We start from the raw sequence: 14636 nt of genomic DNA, 5'->3' as shown, positions 1-14636 counted from the left end.
TGATACAATTAACATAATGATCATAATAAGAACAGATAACCAAAAAGAACTTCAGATTATAAGTTTTACAATCATTTGCAGAAGAACATAATTAACCTCTTCTTTTAGTTTTTATATATAGATGGAAAAATTAAAAATAGAAGGGGGTGGGGAAAAGCTCTTGGTTTCTACAGCTTTAAATCAAGAAGCCTTTGTTGGAAATGAAATTGCAGAAAAAGGAGAGAGAAATATGATGGAACCTGGACAAGTTTCCTTAATATTTTGGCCCAGAGACTGCTGACGAACTGACTGACTGACTGGTTGATGTAAAATAATGAATGGTAAGTAATTGAATGATCCTCCTTAGGAATTGAGTAATCAAATCTGATCCTTCCTCTTCTTCCTCCATATCATAATCATCATCATCATCATCCTCACCTCTCTTCGAACCCTTCAGCTTCACCTTACCCAGAAAGAATTTTGGGGAGAAATACCTATCTTGATGAGTAAAATGAAAATGGCTTTATGTTCTTTGTTGTGCTACACTACAAGCTGATCAAGCTGCATCTGCTCAAGCCAAGCTCCTATCACAGAATGATCAGTGGATTCTAATTGTGATTTAGTAGAAGTTAGACCCTCACCGGATGCTGCAGCACCACCCATCCTGGGCGCTGCCGACTTCTCTCTTAGCATCTCAGGCGGGGATTCCTTCACCAGGGATTGAACCCATGATAAGTCAGGCTCCTCCCCGTTATTTCCGATCTCGAAAGAAGATGATCTTCGCAGTTGACCCAGTTCATTCTTACCAACTGACCAATCCGCCTTTCCATTGGGGGACCCCCATTTAGGCAAAGAATTGACAGGAGATCCAATCAACGAGCTTGGGACATTGGATCCAAGCTCCCTTGAGCTGAGACTGCGGAGATGTTGCTTTTCACGCTGTACAAAAGCAGAAAACCTAGATCCCATTGGAGACAGTGGCTCTGTGCTTCTAGGCGACATCCTTCCAGGCGATGACACTCCAAAAGAGGCCTGCAACAAAGGCTGATCAACAGTCTTAGGAGACATAATGCTTGTATTTATAGGTGATAACATGTTCTGCTGCTGCTGCTGAAATTGGTTTAGTAATGTCGATTTGCGAGTAGGGGAAAAGACATTGGTGGCTGGATCAGAGAATCGGGGAGACAAAGGGATTTCATTAGAAAATAGCTCTTCGAGATTGTTAGGAGTTAGAGTTTGGGTCCAGCCAGATCGGCTCACAGAAATGGCACTCGGACGAGGCTGAGAGAAACAGTTAATATCATTCAAAATTCGTGGCTGGTTGTCAAAGTTTGGCAAGACATTAAAATCCTCTAGAGGCATATCCCTGGCATTCAGAGATGACCTTAACCGACTGGATTGAAGGTTACTTCCTGGAAGATGAAGAGTTGGTACATTTGGTTGCTGCCAGTTCACAGAAGAGTGAGAAACGCCATTAGAAGAGGGAGACATGGACTGAGCAAATGGAGATGGAGATAAAGCTGACACTGATGAAGGGGATCCAGGCAGAAGACCCAATGCAGTAGCCATATCCATTACAGTTGGAGCAGACCCAATCGATCGTGGGGAAGGAACAGCAGATCCAGTAGACACATATAATGGCCTTAGTTCTTCATTTGTGTGAGCAAAGAAACAGACCCGCCTATTGCAACTCGTGCCATCCTTGCAAAGACGAGTTCGATACTGAGCTGGGTGAAGCCAACACTCAAATACTCCATGAGCATATTCACACATATCCCCACGCCTACAAGCCCCTTTTCTGAAGTCTGGGCAAGGAACACAGCTGTAGTGAAACTTTCTTGGATCTCTTCTGCGAGCATTCTCCCCTGGGTGGACGAAAGGACACTCAGTCCAATCATGGGAATACGCCCGAGAACAAGGCCTCACCTTGAAAGAGAACATGCGAAACTCATCAGTTGCATATATGCTGTTCTTGATGTCAGGAAGTGATGGATCAATTGGATATTCTTTCTTTTCCTTTGTAGTTGCAAACCCATCAGTAAACTTGGGAGAAGACATCGACTTGGGTGGAGATGGAAATTCATCCTCCAACGATGAGGAAAGTGGTGGTGACCCTGAATCAGGCATTTTGATTGACAAACGTAAACAGGAAACATCCATGGACCCATTTGAATGATTATTGAGAAGTTCCTCGAGCCTGAACATTGTATTCTGCTTCTGCAACTTTGGATGAACAAAAATGACATCCACAGGGCGATTGCCATTAATATCCTTGGCGTTTGGGTCAGCACCAGCAGACAAAAGTAAATCAACAATATCGACTGCATTCACAGATCCACTGGAGGTAGCACAGTGGAGAGCAGTGCTTTTGTCTGTGCCAGATGAGAGATTAACATCAACCTCAGGATATGATAGTATAAGTTTCAGAACATCAACACAACCATATGTTGCAGCAACCATCAGGGGCGTTCTATGCTCATGAACAACTTGTTTTGAGCCTTTTTGGCGAACATACCAGAGCCCAGACTTGTTTAGTGATAACAAATCAGACTCCATCAAACGCTTGAAGCCTTCGGCATCGTTGTCTGATGCAAGCTCCAGTAAACTATAAAAAGAATCCTCACAATCAACAGTTAAATGACTCATGTCTTTGGGATTAGGTGAGCTTGCTGATGTAGTAGTAGATGCGGAATTGGATTTTTCTGGACCACCGCACATAATCAAATATCTGCAATCCTAGAAAAATGCATTAATGCCTTATATTACGTCAACAAAACCATAGGGTCAAGAATATACTGGTAAGCCTCAAGGAAATAAATACAGAGATGATCAAGATATTGTTCAGATGAAGCATATAACAAACGTCTAAAAGAGATTAGTTCAGGAATAGCTAAGCATATTATAACAGGGTTATGAACAAATCTTTACAGAAAATCTGAACTATATTAGAAAATTAGAACTCGCTATACCCAGAGTACTCTCCAATTGTGCAAGGATAAACAGAAACTAGAGGGTAAGGATCAACCAAAAGTTGAAAACTAGTTCACACAGAAGCTTTTGAAGAATTTCAAGAATCAAAGAAGTTCATATTCAGACCTATAAGAGGTAAACCACAGGGAACCACACTCGCTGCAAATTGAATTGATATTTGACATAAGATTCTATATTTTAGTAATAGATGCTAACCCCACTATCAACAGAATGGGGAAAAAACGTCTTTAAGGAGGGGGTAAGGATTCCGATCTGAGGTCGTGAGTCTAAACTGAAAGCAATCTGCTTTACCGACGGTACTAAATCGTTTCCTACGCGAAAAATCACCATAAAACTACCAGCTTCTCCTCCCCTCCAAGAAAATCAACAAACATTGTAATCAAACTAACAAAAAACATAAAAAAAAAAAATAAATAAAAAAAATCATCCAAACCAAATTTAAAAAGTAGATTTAGAATCAAAAGCCAGAAATGAAATCAAACCAAACATTAACAAGGCACGTTGCTCAAAGGAATAACAAAACTGATAAAAGCAGATCAATAACATCCACCCTAATATCACGATTCAAAACATACAATAGTTATACAACACCTACAATAATACAGCTAAAAAACTTCACACAAACTAAACTTCGATTGGAACTCACTCACCCCCCACTAAAAAAGTGCGGATTACTCAAAAATGCTAAACTCCATGCTAAATCCGAACTACTAAAAATGATAACTCACAGTTATCTATAGCAGCAGAAGAAAACCAGTCGGAGATCTGAGAGAGAGAAGAAAGGCGCGGGGGTTCGACAGTGACACTCATCGATCGGAGGAAAATCCGGAGGAGTAAAGAGCCACTTCACTGAACGAGAAAAAGAAGATCGGCGATAAGAAGCTTACGGCCTTCATCTCCGGCGGCAGTGAAAGAAATTAAATAAGAAACAGAGATTTCACAGGGAGAGAAAAACGGTGAAGACGAAGAAGAAGAAGAAGAAAGTAACGTCTGAAATTGAAATGAAATGCGGGTTGAACAATTTTGGGGGAATTTAAATTTAATGTGGGGAGTTGGAAGGAAACGAGGGGAAATGACATTGAAATTCACCCGAAATGAAATGCAAATGAAGAGGGAGCTTTTTGGGACCGGATGACCGGCTGGACCAGTTGGAGTGCGGTGGGGTTTGGGGTAGTGAAGGACGAGGTGTTGACTGGCTGAGGAAGTGGCGTGGATCGGAATTGAAGGAGAGAAATTAAGTGGATTGGAATTGGATGTTTGGAGTACGCCAATGGAATTTGGTCGTTTGGTCAATTTTAGTTAAATACGGTCAAATCGAGGGGTGAAAAGTTGCAGACAACAGAGGTTCCTAATTTTCAATTGCAGTAAAAAAATTAAGGTTAAAAAATTTAATCTATAAACATTCTAATTTTCTTAAACTAATACATTGTTACATATAAAATTAAAAAATTTAAATTTTCATAAATTATAAAGTTAAAATCAATTAATTTTTTAATTTTTAAAATTTGTCAATATCCGACTCTTTGGTTGAAAATATGCATAACTTAATCGCTCGAATTATATTTTCCACGTCACATTTTACTAAACTAATATTATAGAAAAAAATGCGTTAAATTTAGCACTAAAATCAATCAAACAGGTACATTATAACAATTACACGACTTATGAAGTCTTCCACGGTATCTTATAAGATCCGAGCCAAACATAGCCATAAATTTTCAAAATTTAAACATCAGAGATCAAATAAAAACACGACATCGAGCTCTCTCTCCACTCCCAGTTACTAATTTTATTATACGTCCTTTACAAACTCCTCTAAAACGTTCATTCTGGAGGCACAAATACAGTATAAATATAATTATACTTAAAATAAATAAATATTTTTAAAAATAAAAAATCTACAAATTAATTTAAAAATATTCACTTCTTATCCAAACAAAATTTAATTGTTAATATAAGGCATAATGGAATATTTACAATATCTAATGAACAAAATCTTTTGAGCAAATCTTTTTTTTTATATATATAAATATTTTAAATATGCTTTTTTTTATTTAATTTTTTAATTTGGCATTTATCCGAAATTAGTTAAAAGCATGTAAATGCCTCTTAATGCATAATTTCCCTTTAGAATTAAAGCATAAATTATGGATGGTTGCGTTTAAATTGGTGTCTTTTCCATTATTGTATTCTATTTTTTATTGTCCTTTCCAAAATGCAAATAATTTAATTTTAAATTTATTTTTTTGCCCTGATGATACCTTGTGGAGTCAGATTTCCAATATATTAAAAAATACCTTTAATTTATTCCCATCTTTATTTATTTCTTTTTTTTTCTTTTCCATCATAATAAAAATTCCCATTGATGCTTTTTTTTTTTTTTTTTTTTTTTTTTTTTTTTTTTTTTTTTTTTTTTTTTNTAGAGAATATTAATTATGGAATAAGGACAACTCACAAAGGAGTGGTTCAAAAAAAAATAAAAATAAATAAATAATTTTTATATAACCCACTTACATGCTTAATTATATATCGTCGATAATAAAATTATTGCGACATTTTTTTTATAAGATTAAATTAATCATAATTCAATATTTTTATCTAATAATTTAAATTATATATATATATTATCGGAGGAAAAATATTATTTTAACGGGTGACCTCATTTCAATATAAAAGTAAGAAACATTATCTTATAAAAAATTTTAAATATTATCTTTAATAAAATGAATAAAAACAATTTTACACTACAATCGAATATATCAACCAATTTTCATTATAATTTTGTTTTAAAATATGGATACGAGGATAAGGATGAGATCCGACCCAAATAAAATGTCCAAAACCCGACTATTCATATGCAGCTCGACAAAAAATTGGTTCAGTTTCTTTCATCTAGGTTTATTTAAATCGGAATAATTCAACTCTACTAATTCACACTCTGTTTGACGTAATTTATATTGTTCTTCAAATGAGTTAAAATTACTCTTCTTCCTTCTCCGCTTTTTTCCGACCAACCCGACTTGTTATCTATTTTTTTACTCGGGAAAAAAAAAACAATTACTACTACTACCAAATCGTCCAAGAAAATATCCTAGAGTTTCCATATGGGATACCCTCCCTAAATCCCTTGCTCCCATTTATTGAACATAACCAAACTAAGGGCCCACCGACCCCAAAGGGGACCCCAAAGGAAGGGGTAAGTGTCCTCAATCATTGTCCCATCAGCACAATGATCGTCCAATAAATGGGCCCCATCCCTCCAACTATAGGGACGATCCTGTTTCACGTGTACATGTTCGGTCGGTGCATCCTCTTAAGACCCCCTTTTTTAGGACCCAAAAAATGGGGAAATTACCCTCCAACCCCTAATTTAAGTTCATTAGCTACCCGGGAAATTCCATTTCTCATCATATTTCCCAAAATCCTCCCCGTTTTGGAGGGAAAAAAAAGAGCCCAAATCAAAACTAGGTTAACCCTACAAGCGGATGCCTCACGAATTTACCAGAATCGAGTACTCACGAATTTACCAGAATCGAGTAGAATACTACGCCCTAGATGACGAGAGTCTAATCGACGAATGCGCGTCTGTAATGTCCCACATTCGTTTGAGAAGAGAACAAACCACCATTTATAAAGGTGTGAAAACCTTCCCTTAGCAGATGCGTTTTAAAACTTAGAGAGGAAGCCCGAAAGAAAAAGCCCAAAGAGAACAATATTTGCTAGCGATGGATTTGGGGCATTTAAATGGTATGGAGCTAGGCTGAATTTGAGGAGACAGTGACCTAAAGAAAGTAAGATGTATAGGGGCGTGCCCCATACGTGACCGAGTGGTGGCACTGCTAACAAATGCACCGGAATATGTGTCACTATTCCCCGAAGAAGGAGGGTAGACACAAGACGATATGCCAGTAAGGACACTGGGCCCCAAATGGTAGACTTGGGGGGTCCTACATCGATGGGAGGAAGGAAAGAACGCCAGCGAAGACGCTGACCCCGAAGGGAGTGGATTTTAGTTAGGGAGGGGAACAAACACCATTTATAAGAGTGTGGAAACTTTAAAGCCTTGAGGGACCCCGAAGGGAGTGGATTTTAGTTAGGGAGGGGAACAAACACCATTTATAAGAGTGTAGAAACTTTAAAGCCTTGAGGGAAAGCCCGAAAGGGAAAGCTCAAAGAGAACAATATTTTCCCTCAAGAGAAAGCTCAAAGAGAACAATATTTGCTAGCAGTGGATTTAGGGCGTTACAACGTCCCATGGGAAGAAACACATAGAAACGAAAATTTTGTCACAAACAAGCTTACATGTTCAAAAACCATCAAAATTTTATGTACATATTCAACAAAACTAGAACTAGCTCATGAGCTATCTCGAGCTCGAAACAAAATCTTTATCAAACAAAGGTTACGATACTACAATCAAGATGGGCGACGGCGTATTCCCTGTCCAGTCATGCACAATTGAATCCGTTCTTTAAAGCTTTTCTTAGGCTTCTTATCCTTCCCGACCATTATCATCTCTTTTTCCTTCTCTATCTCTCCCTCTATTTGCAAACAAAGCTGAAAATTTCAATGAAAAAAAAAAAAAATCAATAAAAAAAATAAAAAATAATCTTAATTTATATATAGAGAAAAAAAAAAGGTACCTTGAGGACTCTATCCTCGATATTGTCCATCCGCTCCACGAGGCTTCCTCTGAGTTCAGTGACTTTGACCACATGGTTGATCGGACGGCAGTGCTTCTCCAGAGTTTTGGGGGAAAGATCAACGGACGACGTTTGGTAATCGCTCGTGAGGGTCCCACTTGATGGAGTGGATGCACACGAGCTCTTAGGCGACTTCCCGCACCCTCTAATTTCCTCCAACCGCCTCAACTATTTAACCCACACAAAAAATAAAATAAATTATAATTACGTAAAATTAAAAAGGGGACGGCCATTTTCTTGGCCATTTTCTTGGCCATTTTCTTAGTCATTTTCCCGAGAAACAAACAAGAAAGCAAAGCCCAACTCACCATATTATCGAGGCGCTCCAAGCGCGAGAGAATCGGTTCTTCGGCCACACCCATTTTTCGTTTTCCCGGGAAACAAACACAAAATTCCCTTTTCAATCGATTCTTGGCCTTTATAATTTTGCCTAAATACCAAACAAAAACACATAAATAAAGGGTCTAGATGAAAGTTACAGGGGATGTCGGTTCTCAATGGTGCCACGTGTCGGATTTCCTTGAGGGAGAAAAGGATTGAGTGTGGACACGCGTCTCTGTGGTAACATGCAATCAATGAACGGAGGGCACGTGGGTGGTCACGTGGGTCTCAGAAATTTAATAATTAATTGTCATGCTATTCATCAACATTATCCTCTTCTCTCCTTGTACTGTATATTTAATAAATATGAAAAAAATAAGGGACGGATTGTCTGCGGTCGTGTTTAGCGTATTCACAACTTCGTGTCCAATCGTTTATTGATGGGCCGAAACAAGCCCAATAAAATATCTCGGAGCCCTAAAATAGCAGGGGAGGGGGAGTAGTCTTCTAGTTCCAGATACCTCTTCCTTCCTTCCTTCCTTCCCTCCCCCGCCGCCTCCGGTCAAGCTGAGGCATCGCTAATTGAGTCCCGATGACGAAAAGTTTAGTAATCTGAACAAGTATGGAGGTTTCTTCCATCACTGGCGCTCCCGATGCTTGTCGCAGAGGTCGAGGAACCAGTTTCTCCATGAACTTCCAGGTAGATGCTAGGCGTACTGAGGGACTCTCGCCGATCATTCGAAATCATTTCTCAAATGGAATTTTTCTTAATGCGTTCTTTGAGATTTGGAATCGGAGGTGATTTTGGTTCGAAATTTAGGACGTCGATGGCGATTTTTGTTAGTAGGTTTTAGGCGATCTGAATCGGCGATATTATAGGTGTCCTCTGTCGAACGATTTGTCGTTCTAGGGTTTGAACTTTGGACCATTATCTTATCCCTAGTTTTGGACCAGCAGATTCTTACCTTGAGACTCTTGATATCCTCAGGAATCAAACACCTTGAGACTCTTGATGGTTGGAAAACAAAATGGCAACAACGAGTAGTGAGACATGAAAAGCTTATAAGTAAGATGAATGACCAGTTTACAAGGGCAACTTCTTTGATTACCTCATCAATGAATTTGCAAAGAATAAGTGAAAATTGTATTCTAAGGTTAGGCTGTTATACATGGCTTAAACGATGATACAAAATTAAGCCTCCAATAATACCTTTTGCTCTCTATCTTCATATGGAGGAGGCATCAAACTAAGTGTATTGGCAAAAAGATCTTCACGTCCAGATGGAGGTTCTGCTACAGGAGCATCCAATATATAATCTGGAATTGCTACAAGTGTTTCATCGAAAAATGACTTGATGGTCTACAATGTCCAGTAGCAGTACACTTATAAGGTATCCAGTCAAGGTTCAAAAGGAAGTGACTTTTGAAGGATAGAAAACTATGATAACAATGCGCGAGAAAAGTTGAAAATTTAATACTCCGTTTTGTAAAACTAAAATCGAAGTTGTTCTTCTGTAGCATATTTTACATACCTTGCAGTGCTGAAAAGCGGCATCGGCTTTACGCTTCCATGGACCATTCCCAGGATCTGTATAAAAAAGATGAAGCAACGGCTGCAGCAGATAAAAGAGACAAGTTACCATACCAGGTGTTTGTGTGGGGTGGGGATGCATTTTGCTAGAATACAGTCAGTAGAGAGACACCGATTTCATAAGAAGTTTATGAAATCCCATCTCAGTTCAGTTGGTGGGGAAGTAAATATGAAATCTGAAATCCCACCACATCCAACTTGAGGAAAAGGAGGGTGTGGAAACTCTGTGGAAACTCTCTCTAGAGTAGAGGTGTTTTAAAAATAGAGAGTAGAGGTGTTTTAAAAATGGAAAGCCCAAAGAAACAATATCTACTCGCGGTGGGTTTGAATTGTTACAAATGGTATCAGAGCGAGACACTAGGCGATGTACCAATGAGGAGATTAAGCCCCAAAAGGCGATGTACCAATGAGGAGATTAAGCCCCAAAGGGGATGGAGATGAGGTCCCCAAAGGGGATGGAGATGAGGCGGTGTGCCAGCAAGGGCGCTGGGTCTAGAAGGGGGTGAATTGGGGGTCCCACATCGATTGGAGAAGGGAACAAGTGCCAACAAGGACGCGATGATGCTGACCCCGAAGGAGTGGATTGTGAGATTCCACATCGGGAGGCGAACGAAACACTCTTTATATGGGCATGAAAACATTTCCCTAGCATACTCAATTTAAAAACCTTGAGGAGAAGTTCGAAAGGAAAACCCAAAAGAGAGCCATGTCTGTTCGGGGTAGAAATCTCTTCCAAGCGTATGCGTTCAAAAAACTTTGAGGGGAAGCCCGAAAAAAAATAAAAAAAAATATCACCTAAACTCAACAATTGAAAAGGTTCTGGATCAGTATAAAGCAATAAGATAACAAAAAAAAGATTAGACCAAATAACTGAATAGACAAAAGTTATGTTTTAAGGCTGCAAACCACCAACAAGATCTTACCTTCACAACCTCTCGTATGCTTGGTCTATTTCCATACGTACCCAAAACAGAATCCCCATATACTTGATACTGTTCAAGGACCTAGAAGATAGAAAAGTTTACAACTAAATGAGATAATAGTCAACTTTCAAGCAGAAGCATAATCTAATCTCACAGCCAAGTTTACAATTGCACCTGACGTCGTGTGATACCACTGCTAGGTGCACCGTAAATTGCAGTGTCGACATGTCCTAAAGTACGCCATGGGCTACGGAGGATGAACAATAGCCATCAGTCAAATTAAGGTATATCATAACCAACTCTGATAGAATATTGACTTTCAAAACGTGCATAAACATACTTCTGGTAAGCAGATCGGCCCACCATTACACCATGAGCTCCTAGTCTCAGAGCAGCATTAGCCTGTATCAGCTCATTCAAAATAAATGAACATTAAATTATGATGTAAAAAATTTATCATTTAAAACAAATCACAATTTCTGATACTTTAAGGTCCAGTGAGCTGAGCAGAAAGTTCACCTCATCAACAGTCTTAATGCCCCCATTTATTGTGAATCTCAAGTCTGGAAAGTCGCGCATCAGTGCATAGAAATATTCATACCTGTGACCACATCAATATTATGAACTACAAAGGCCTGTTCTTAGTAAAAATACTTGAACCACAAATGACAAGCTCTCTAGGCCTATATAAAGTTCTTAAGGAGCCGTACTTCAAAGGAGGGATTTCTCGATTTTCAGCTGGGCTGATACCGTTGAGTAACGCCTTGCGGGAATGGATTATGAAATGCCTAGTTGGCGACAAAGAAGAAACTTTGTAAACAAAATCACCTGAAACAAAAAGTGCTTGACATGAGAGGAGAAATCAACAACTAAGAAGCCACATGATGTTGCATCAAACTAGAATAACTCTTCGGAAAGAATATTTTGTATCAACCCAAGCCCAACATCTGGACTAAGGTTTGCATGTTTTGTCTTCATTCACATGAAATTGTTCGGAAAGTCACCCAACATGGAATCGCTCTAGTTAAACGAACTTAATTTTAGAAATCATAGAGTTCCTATGATTGAGTTGTCGATAATACAATACTAACCTCAAGACATAACGATGTTTATCTAAGCAAAGAAACAGTAGTCGGTGCTTTCTAACAAGAGAAAAAAGAGTAGAAACCTTACAAAGCTCATTATATGAATCATGGTCATCGACACCAATTCGACATTTCACGCTTACAGGGACATCAGTGTTAGCAGCAATTACTGACATGGCTTCACCAACAAACTTTCCTTGTCAACATGAAAAGCCTACGTCAGACACATGGCTGAAAAATATAAAATATACAAGATGATCAAAATCAAAATACAGCCAGCATACAGCCAGCATACAGCCAGAAACCTTAGGATCCAGCATAAGGCGAACACCAAAGCACCCATGTCCAGCCACCTTTGAACTTGGACATCCACAGCTAAAAAACATTTAAAAAAAGATATTAGAATTTAAGAATTTATTGTAGAATCTAAAGAAATATAATACAGACTTTAAATTAATTTCATCGTAGCCGTAAGGCTTGGCAAGTTCAACAGCTTTTGCAATGTTATTAAGATTGTTTCCACCAATTTGCAGGACAATGGGATGTTGCTCTGGAGAAAATGCTAAAAATCTGTCCTGTGCAAAATAAATGAAGATTACATGAAAAGAAGGAACTTCGAATACCGAATTTCACAAGAAAAACATAGACATTTGAAGCATATCGTAATCAGATCAAGTTTGATTCATGAAAAGAGAAGAAATTCTTCATATGACTCAAACACCTACTAGTTCAAACATGCATGTAGCAAAATGTAGCAATAAGATGGTAACTCTTCTTTGAGAAAAATAAAACACCCATCAATTCTTCACTCTCACCAATCAAAAATTAGAAAACTCTAGTCCAACCTGGACTGGTAAAGAAACAAACAGGAAATGAGGTCAGGCCAATTTGGAGATTAAGTACATCCTCATAATGACAGGTAAAAAATAGCAGTCAACAATTGAATAATTAGAGCATCCTACAAATTGAAAACACGACCATGCCGTCACTCTTGGTGACCAAATGTTGGTAAAATGTGAGAAATCCATGGTCCAACTCGGACTATAAACCATGAAAGTTGTGGGATATTGTAGGAATCAAGGCCAGGATCTTTTGTTGGGGTAACTGGAGGCAAATCTTCTCATAAGATCATAAGAGTGGAGGAAGGGGGCATACATAATTATTTACTAACCCAACGTATTAACAAGGAGGCAATACTGTTAGAAACCACGATTCTCCACAATGGTATGATATTGTCCACTTTGAGTATAAGCTCTCATGGCGTTGCTTTTGGTTTCACCAAAAGACCTCATACCAATGGAGATGTTCTTTACTTATAAATTCATGATCATTCCCTTAATCAGTCGATGTGGGACTCCCTTCCAACAATGCTCAACAATCCTCCCTTCAAACAAAGTACACCATAGAGCCTCCCTTGAGGTCTAAAAGCCCTCGAACAACCTCCTCTTATTCGAGGCTCGACTCCTCTGGAGTCCTCGAACAAAGTACATCATTTGTTCGACACTTCAGTCACTTTTGAACAAAGTACACCATTGATCCTCCCTTGAGGTCTAAAGAGCCCTCGAACAACCTCCTCTTATTCGAAGCTCGACTCTTCTGGAGTCCTCGAACAAAGTACAGTCTTTGTTCGACACTTGAGTCACTTTTGACTACACTTTAGTCACTTTTGACTACACTTTTGAGGATCACAACTTCTTTGTTCGACACTTGAAGTGTTCTATTGACCGAGCTAAGTTAAGGGCATGACTTTGATACCATGTTAGAAACCACGACTCTCCACAATTGTATGATATTGTCCACTTTGAGTATAAGCTCTCATGAGTTGCTTTTGGTTTCCCCAAAAGGCCTCATACCAATGGAGAAGTATTCCTTAATTATAAACCCATTATCATTCCCTTAATCAGCCAATGTGGCGCTCCCTCCCAATCATCCTCAACAAGTACGCCTGAGGGTGAGGGAGGGCTACCTCAAATAATTGATTACTAGTCCGACATGTTACACACAATTTTGAAAACCTCGAGTAAAATGTGGAAAATGAAGGAAATGACATCTTTGATAAACAAAAGCAACCCTACTTATTAAATGTGTTGGAAATATTGAAAAATTAGCTATTCCCCAAAGGATTCTCCCGCAAACTTACAAGATTATCCTTCTGATAAACAATTGTTTCAGCAGCAAGCATCTCGGTGTACAGCCACGCATGCTTTGATATCATACGAGCAAGAGTTCTGTAGTGATTATCAGTCCAATCCATCATAGGAGCAACACTGAGAAAGTGAATAAAAGCCAATTTCAATCAAAAGATATAAACATTAAGGAACACGGAGCATTAATTATAGTGGGAAAACAATCACCTAAACAAAGGAGGGGAATAACGTCTAGCAACCATTTCTGCTTCTGAACCTTCTCCAAGTTTCTGTGGTTTATATAAATTCTCCTGTAAAACACCGATTGACAGCCTAGGATGGCTTCTCTGAATGAAAGGCTGGATAGGAGTCAAAGAAGCTGTAATAGAACATCCAGCAAACTTCATCATCCCTCAATTCATACACAGTCCGGTCCTCAAAAATTTCTGATCATGAGCAACTTGAGAGGCTTTAAAAGTGGCGGAACAACCGCTAAGAACTCCTTTTAACAAACATCCTCTACAGAACCAATGATTTAAACAAAGAAATGCTACGATGATAAGAGTGATTGGCAGTTCGCGAACACAATTGCAGAAACGCAAACAAGTTAAATGCTTAATTTGCAGATTTATACAAAACGAATGTTAAGGTTTACATGGAAATATGGTTACCGGCGCGGCGGGAACCTGACAACCTCCGTTTCCGCGCTGGTCGGTGCGGCGGAGTTGATGCGGAGGAAGATTGAGCGGCGGAGAAGATTGAGCAACGAAGATTGACTCGGTGTTGCGTTTAAGGCCACCCCAAATACACGGATTTCTTTTCTTTTATAATTTTTTTAAAATAATTTTTTTAATTTTCACCATACGAAAAAAACATGAATAACTAAATAAAAAGAAAAATAAAAGCTCAACACGACA

At 38.7% G+C, this 14636-nt stretch overlaps 3 protein-coding genes across 11 annotated transcripts; all 3 read right to left on the bottom strand.

The window, feature by feature from the left end:
- Positions 1-3997, bottom strand: LOC111787809 (zinc finger CCCH domain-containing protein 30-like). 2 transcript variants are annotated; one of them, XM_023667865.1, is made up of 2 exons: positions 3699-3997; positions 1-2707 (listed from the first exon to the last, which is right to left on the bottom strand). In XM_023667865.1, exon 2 carries the CDS (start codon positions 2695-2697, stop codon positions 520-522), a length of 2178 nt encoding a protein of 725 aa, XP_023523633.1. In that variant the 5' UTR covers positions 2698-2707; positions 3699-3997; the 3' UTR covers positions 1-519. The 2 variants fall into 2 exon arrangements, with proteins under 2 accessions (XP_023523633.1, XP_023523634.1); XM_023667866.1 differs by having other exon boundaries at positions 1-2715; positions 3699-3995.
- A 3230-nt stretch (positions 3998-7227) lies between these two features.
- Positions 7228-8083, bottom strand: LOC111789049. The gene is made up of 3 exons (XM_023669681.1): positions 7982-8083; positions 7614-7841; positions 7228-7527 (listed from the first exon to the last, which is right to left on the bottom strand). The coding sequence occupies exons 1-3, from the start codon at positions 8033-8035 to the stop codon at positions 7387-7389; spliced, it is 423 nt and encodes a 140-aa protein (XP_023525449.1). The 5' UTR covers positions 8036-8083; the 3' UTR covers positions 7228-7386.
- A 956-nt stretch (positions 8084-9039) lies between these two features.
- On the bottom strand, positions 9040-14517 carry LOC111789048 (tRNA-dihydrouridine(20/20a) synthase-like). 8 transcript variants are annotated; one of them, XM_023669676.1, is made up of 13 exons: positions 14391-14517; positions 13948-14165; positions 13734-13860; positions 12041-12168; positions 11899-11968; positions 11682-11784; positions 11219-11336; positions 11028-11109; positions 10849-10910; positions 10683-10755; positions 10509-10589; positions 9527-9607; positions 9040-9354 (listed from the first exon to the last, which is right to left on the bottom strand). In XM_023669676.1, exons 2-13 carry the CDS (start codon positions 14127-14129, stop codon positions 9187-9189), a joined length of 1275 nt encoding a protein of 424 aa, XP_023525444.1. In that variant the 5' UTR covers positions 14130-14165; positions 14391-14517; the 3' UTR covers positions 9040-9186. The 8 variants fall into 8 exon arrangements, with proteins under 8 accessions (XP_023525444.1, XP_023525447.1, XP_023525441.1 ...); XM_023669679.1 differs by having other exon boundaries at positions 13948-14098; positions 14375-14516; XM_023669673.1 differs by having other exon boundaries at positions 13948-14238; positions 14391-14516.
- Positions 14518-14636: the final 119 nt, after the last annotated feature.

This window comes from Cucurbita pepo, chromosome LG02, assembly GCF_002806865.2.
Source record: "Cucurbita pepo subsp. pepo cultivar mu-cu-16 chromosome LG02, ASM280686v2, whole genome shotgun sequence".
Taxonomy (NCBI): domain Eukaryota; kingdom Viridiplantae; phylum Streptophyta; class Magnoliopsida; order Cucurbitales; family Cucurbitaceae; genus Cucurbita; species Cucurbita pepo.
The sequence above is the reverse complement of the archived record's forward strand: the minus strand, read 5'-3'. Positions and strand labels throughout refer to the sequence as shown.

Excerpts from the sequence above, each read along its gene's own strand:
- LOC111787809 (XM_023667865.1), bottom strand. The coding sequence starts at position 2,697 with ATGTGCGGTGGTCCAGAAAAATCCAATTCCGCATCTACTACTACATCA.
- LOC111789049 (XM_023669681.1), bottom strand. The coding sequence starts at position 8,035 with ATGGGTGTGGCCGAAGAACCGATTCTCTCGCGCTTGGAGCGCCTCGAT. Across the intron at positions 7,842-7,981 it reads TGGAGCGCCTCGATAATATG|TTGAGGCGGTTGGAGGAAAT; the intron begins GTGAGTTGGGCT and ends TGGGTTAAATAG. Across the intron at positions 7,528-7,613 it reads TCGAGGATAGAGTCCTCAAG|CTTTGTTTGCAAATAGAGGG; the intron begins GTACCTTTTTTT and ends TGAAATTTTCAG.
- LOC111789048 (XM_023669676.1), bottom strand. The coding sequence starts at position 14,129 with ATGATGAAGTTTGCTGGATGTTCTATTACAGCTTCTTTGACTCCTATC. Across the intron at positions 10,590-10,682 it reads GTGGTATCACACGACGTCAG|GTCCTTGAACAGTATCAAGT; the intron begins GTGCAATTGTAA and ends TCTATCTTCTAG. Across the intron at positions 9,355-9,526 it reads CCGCTTTTCAGCACTGCAAG|ACCATCAAGTCATTTTTCGA; the intron begins GTATGTAAAATA and ends TGGACATTGTAG.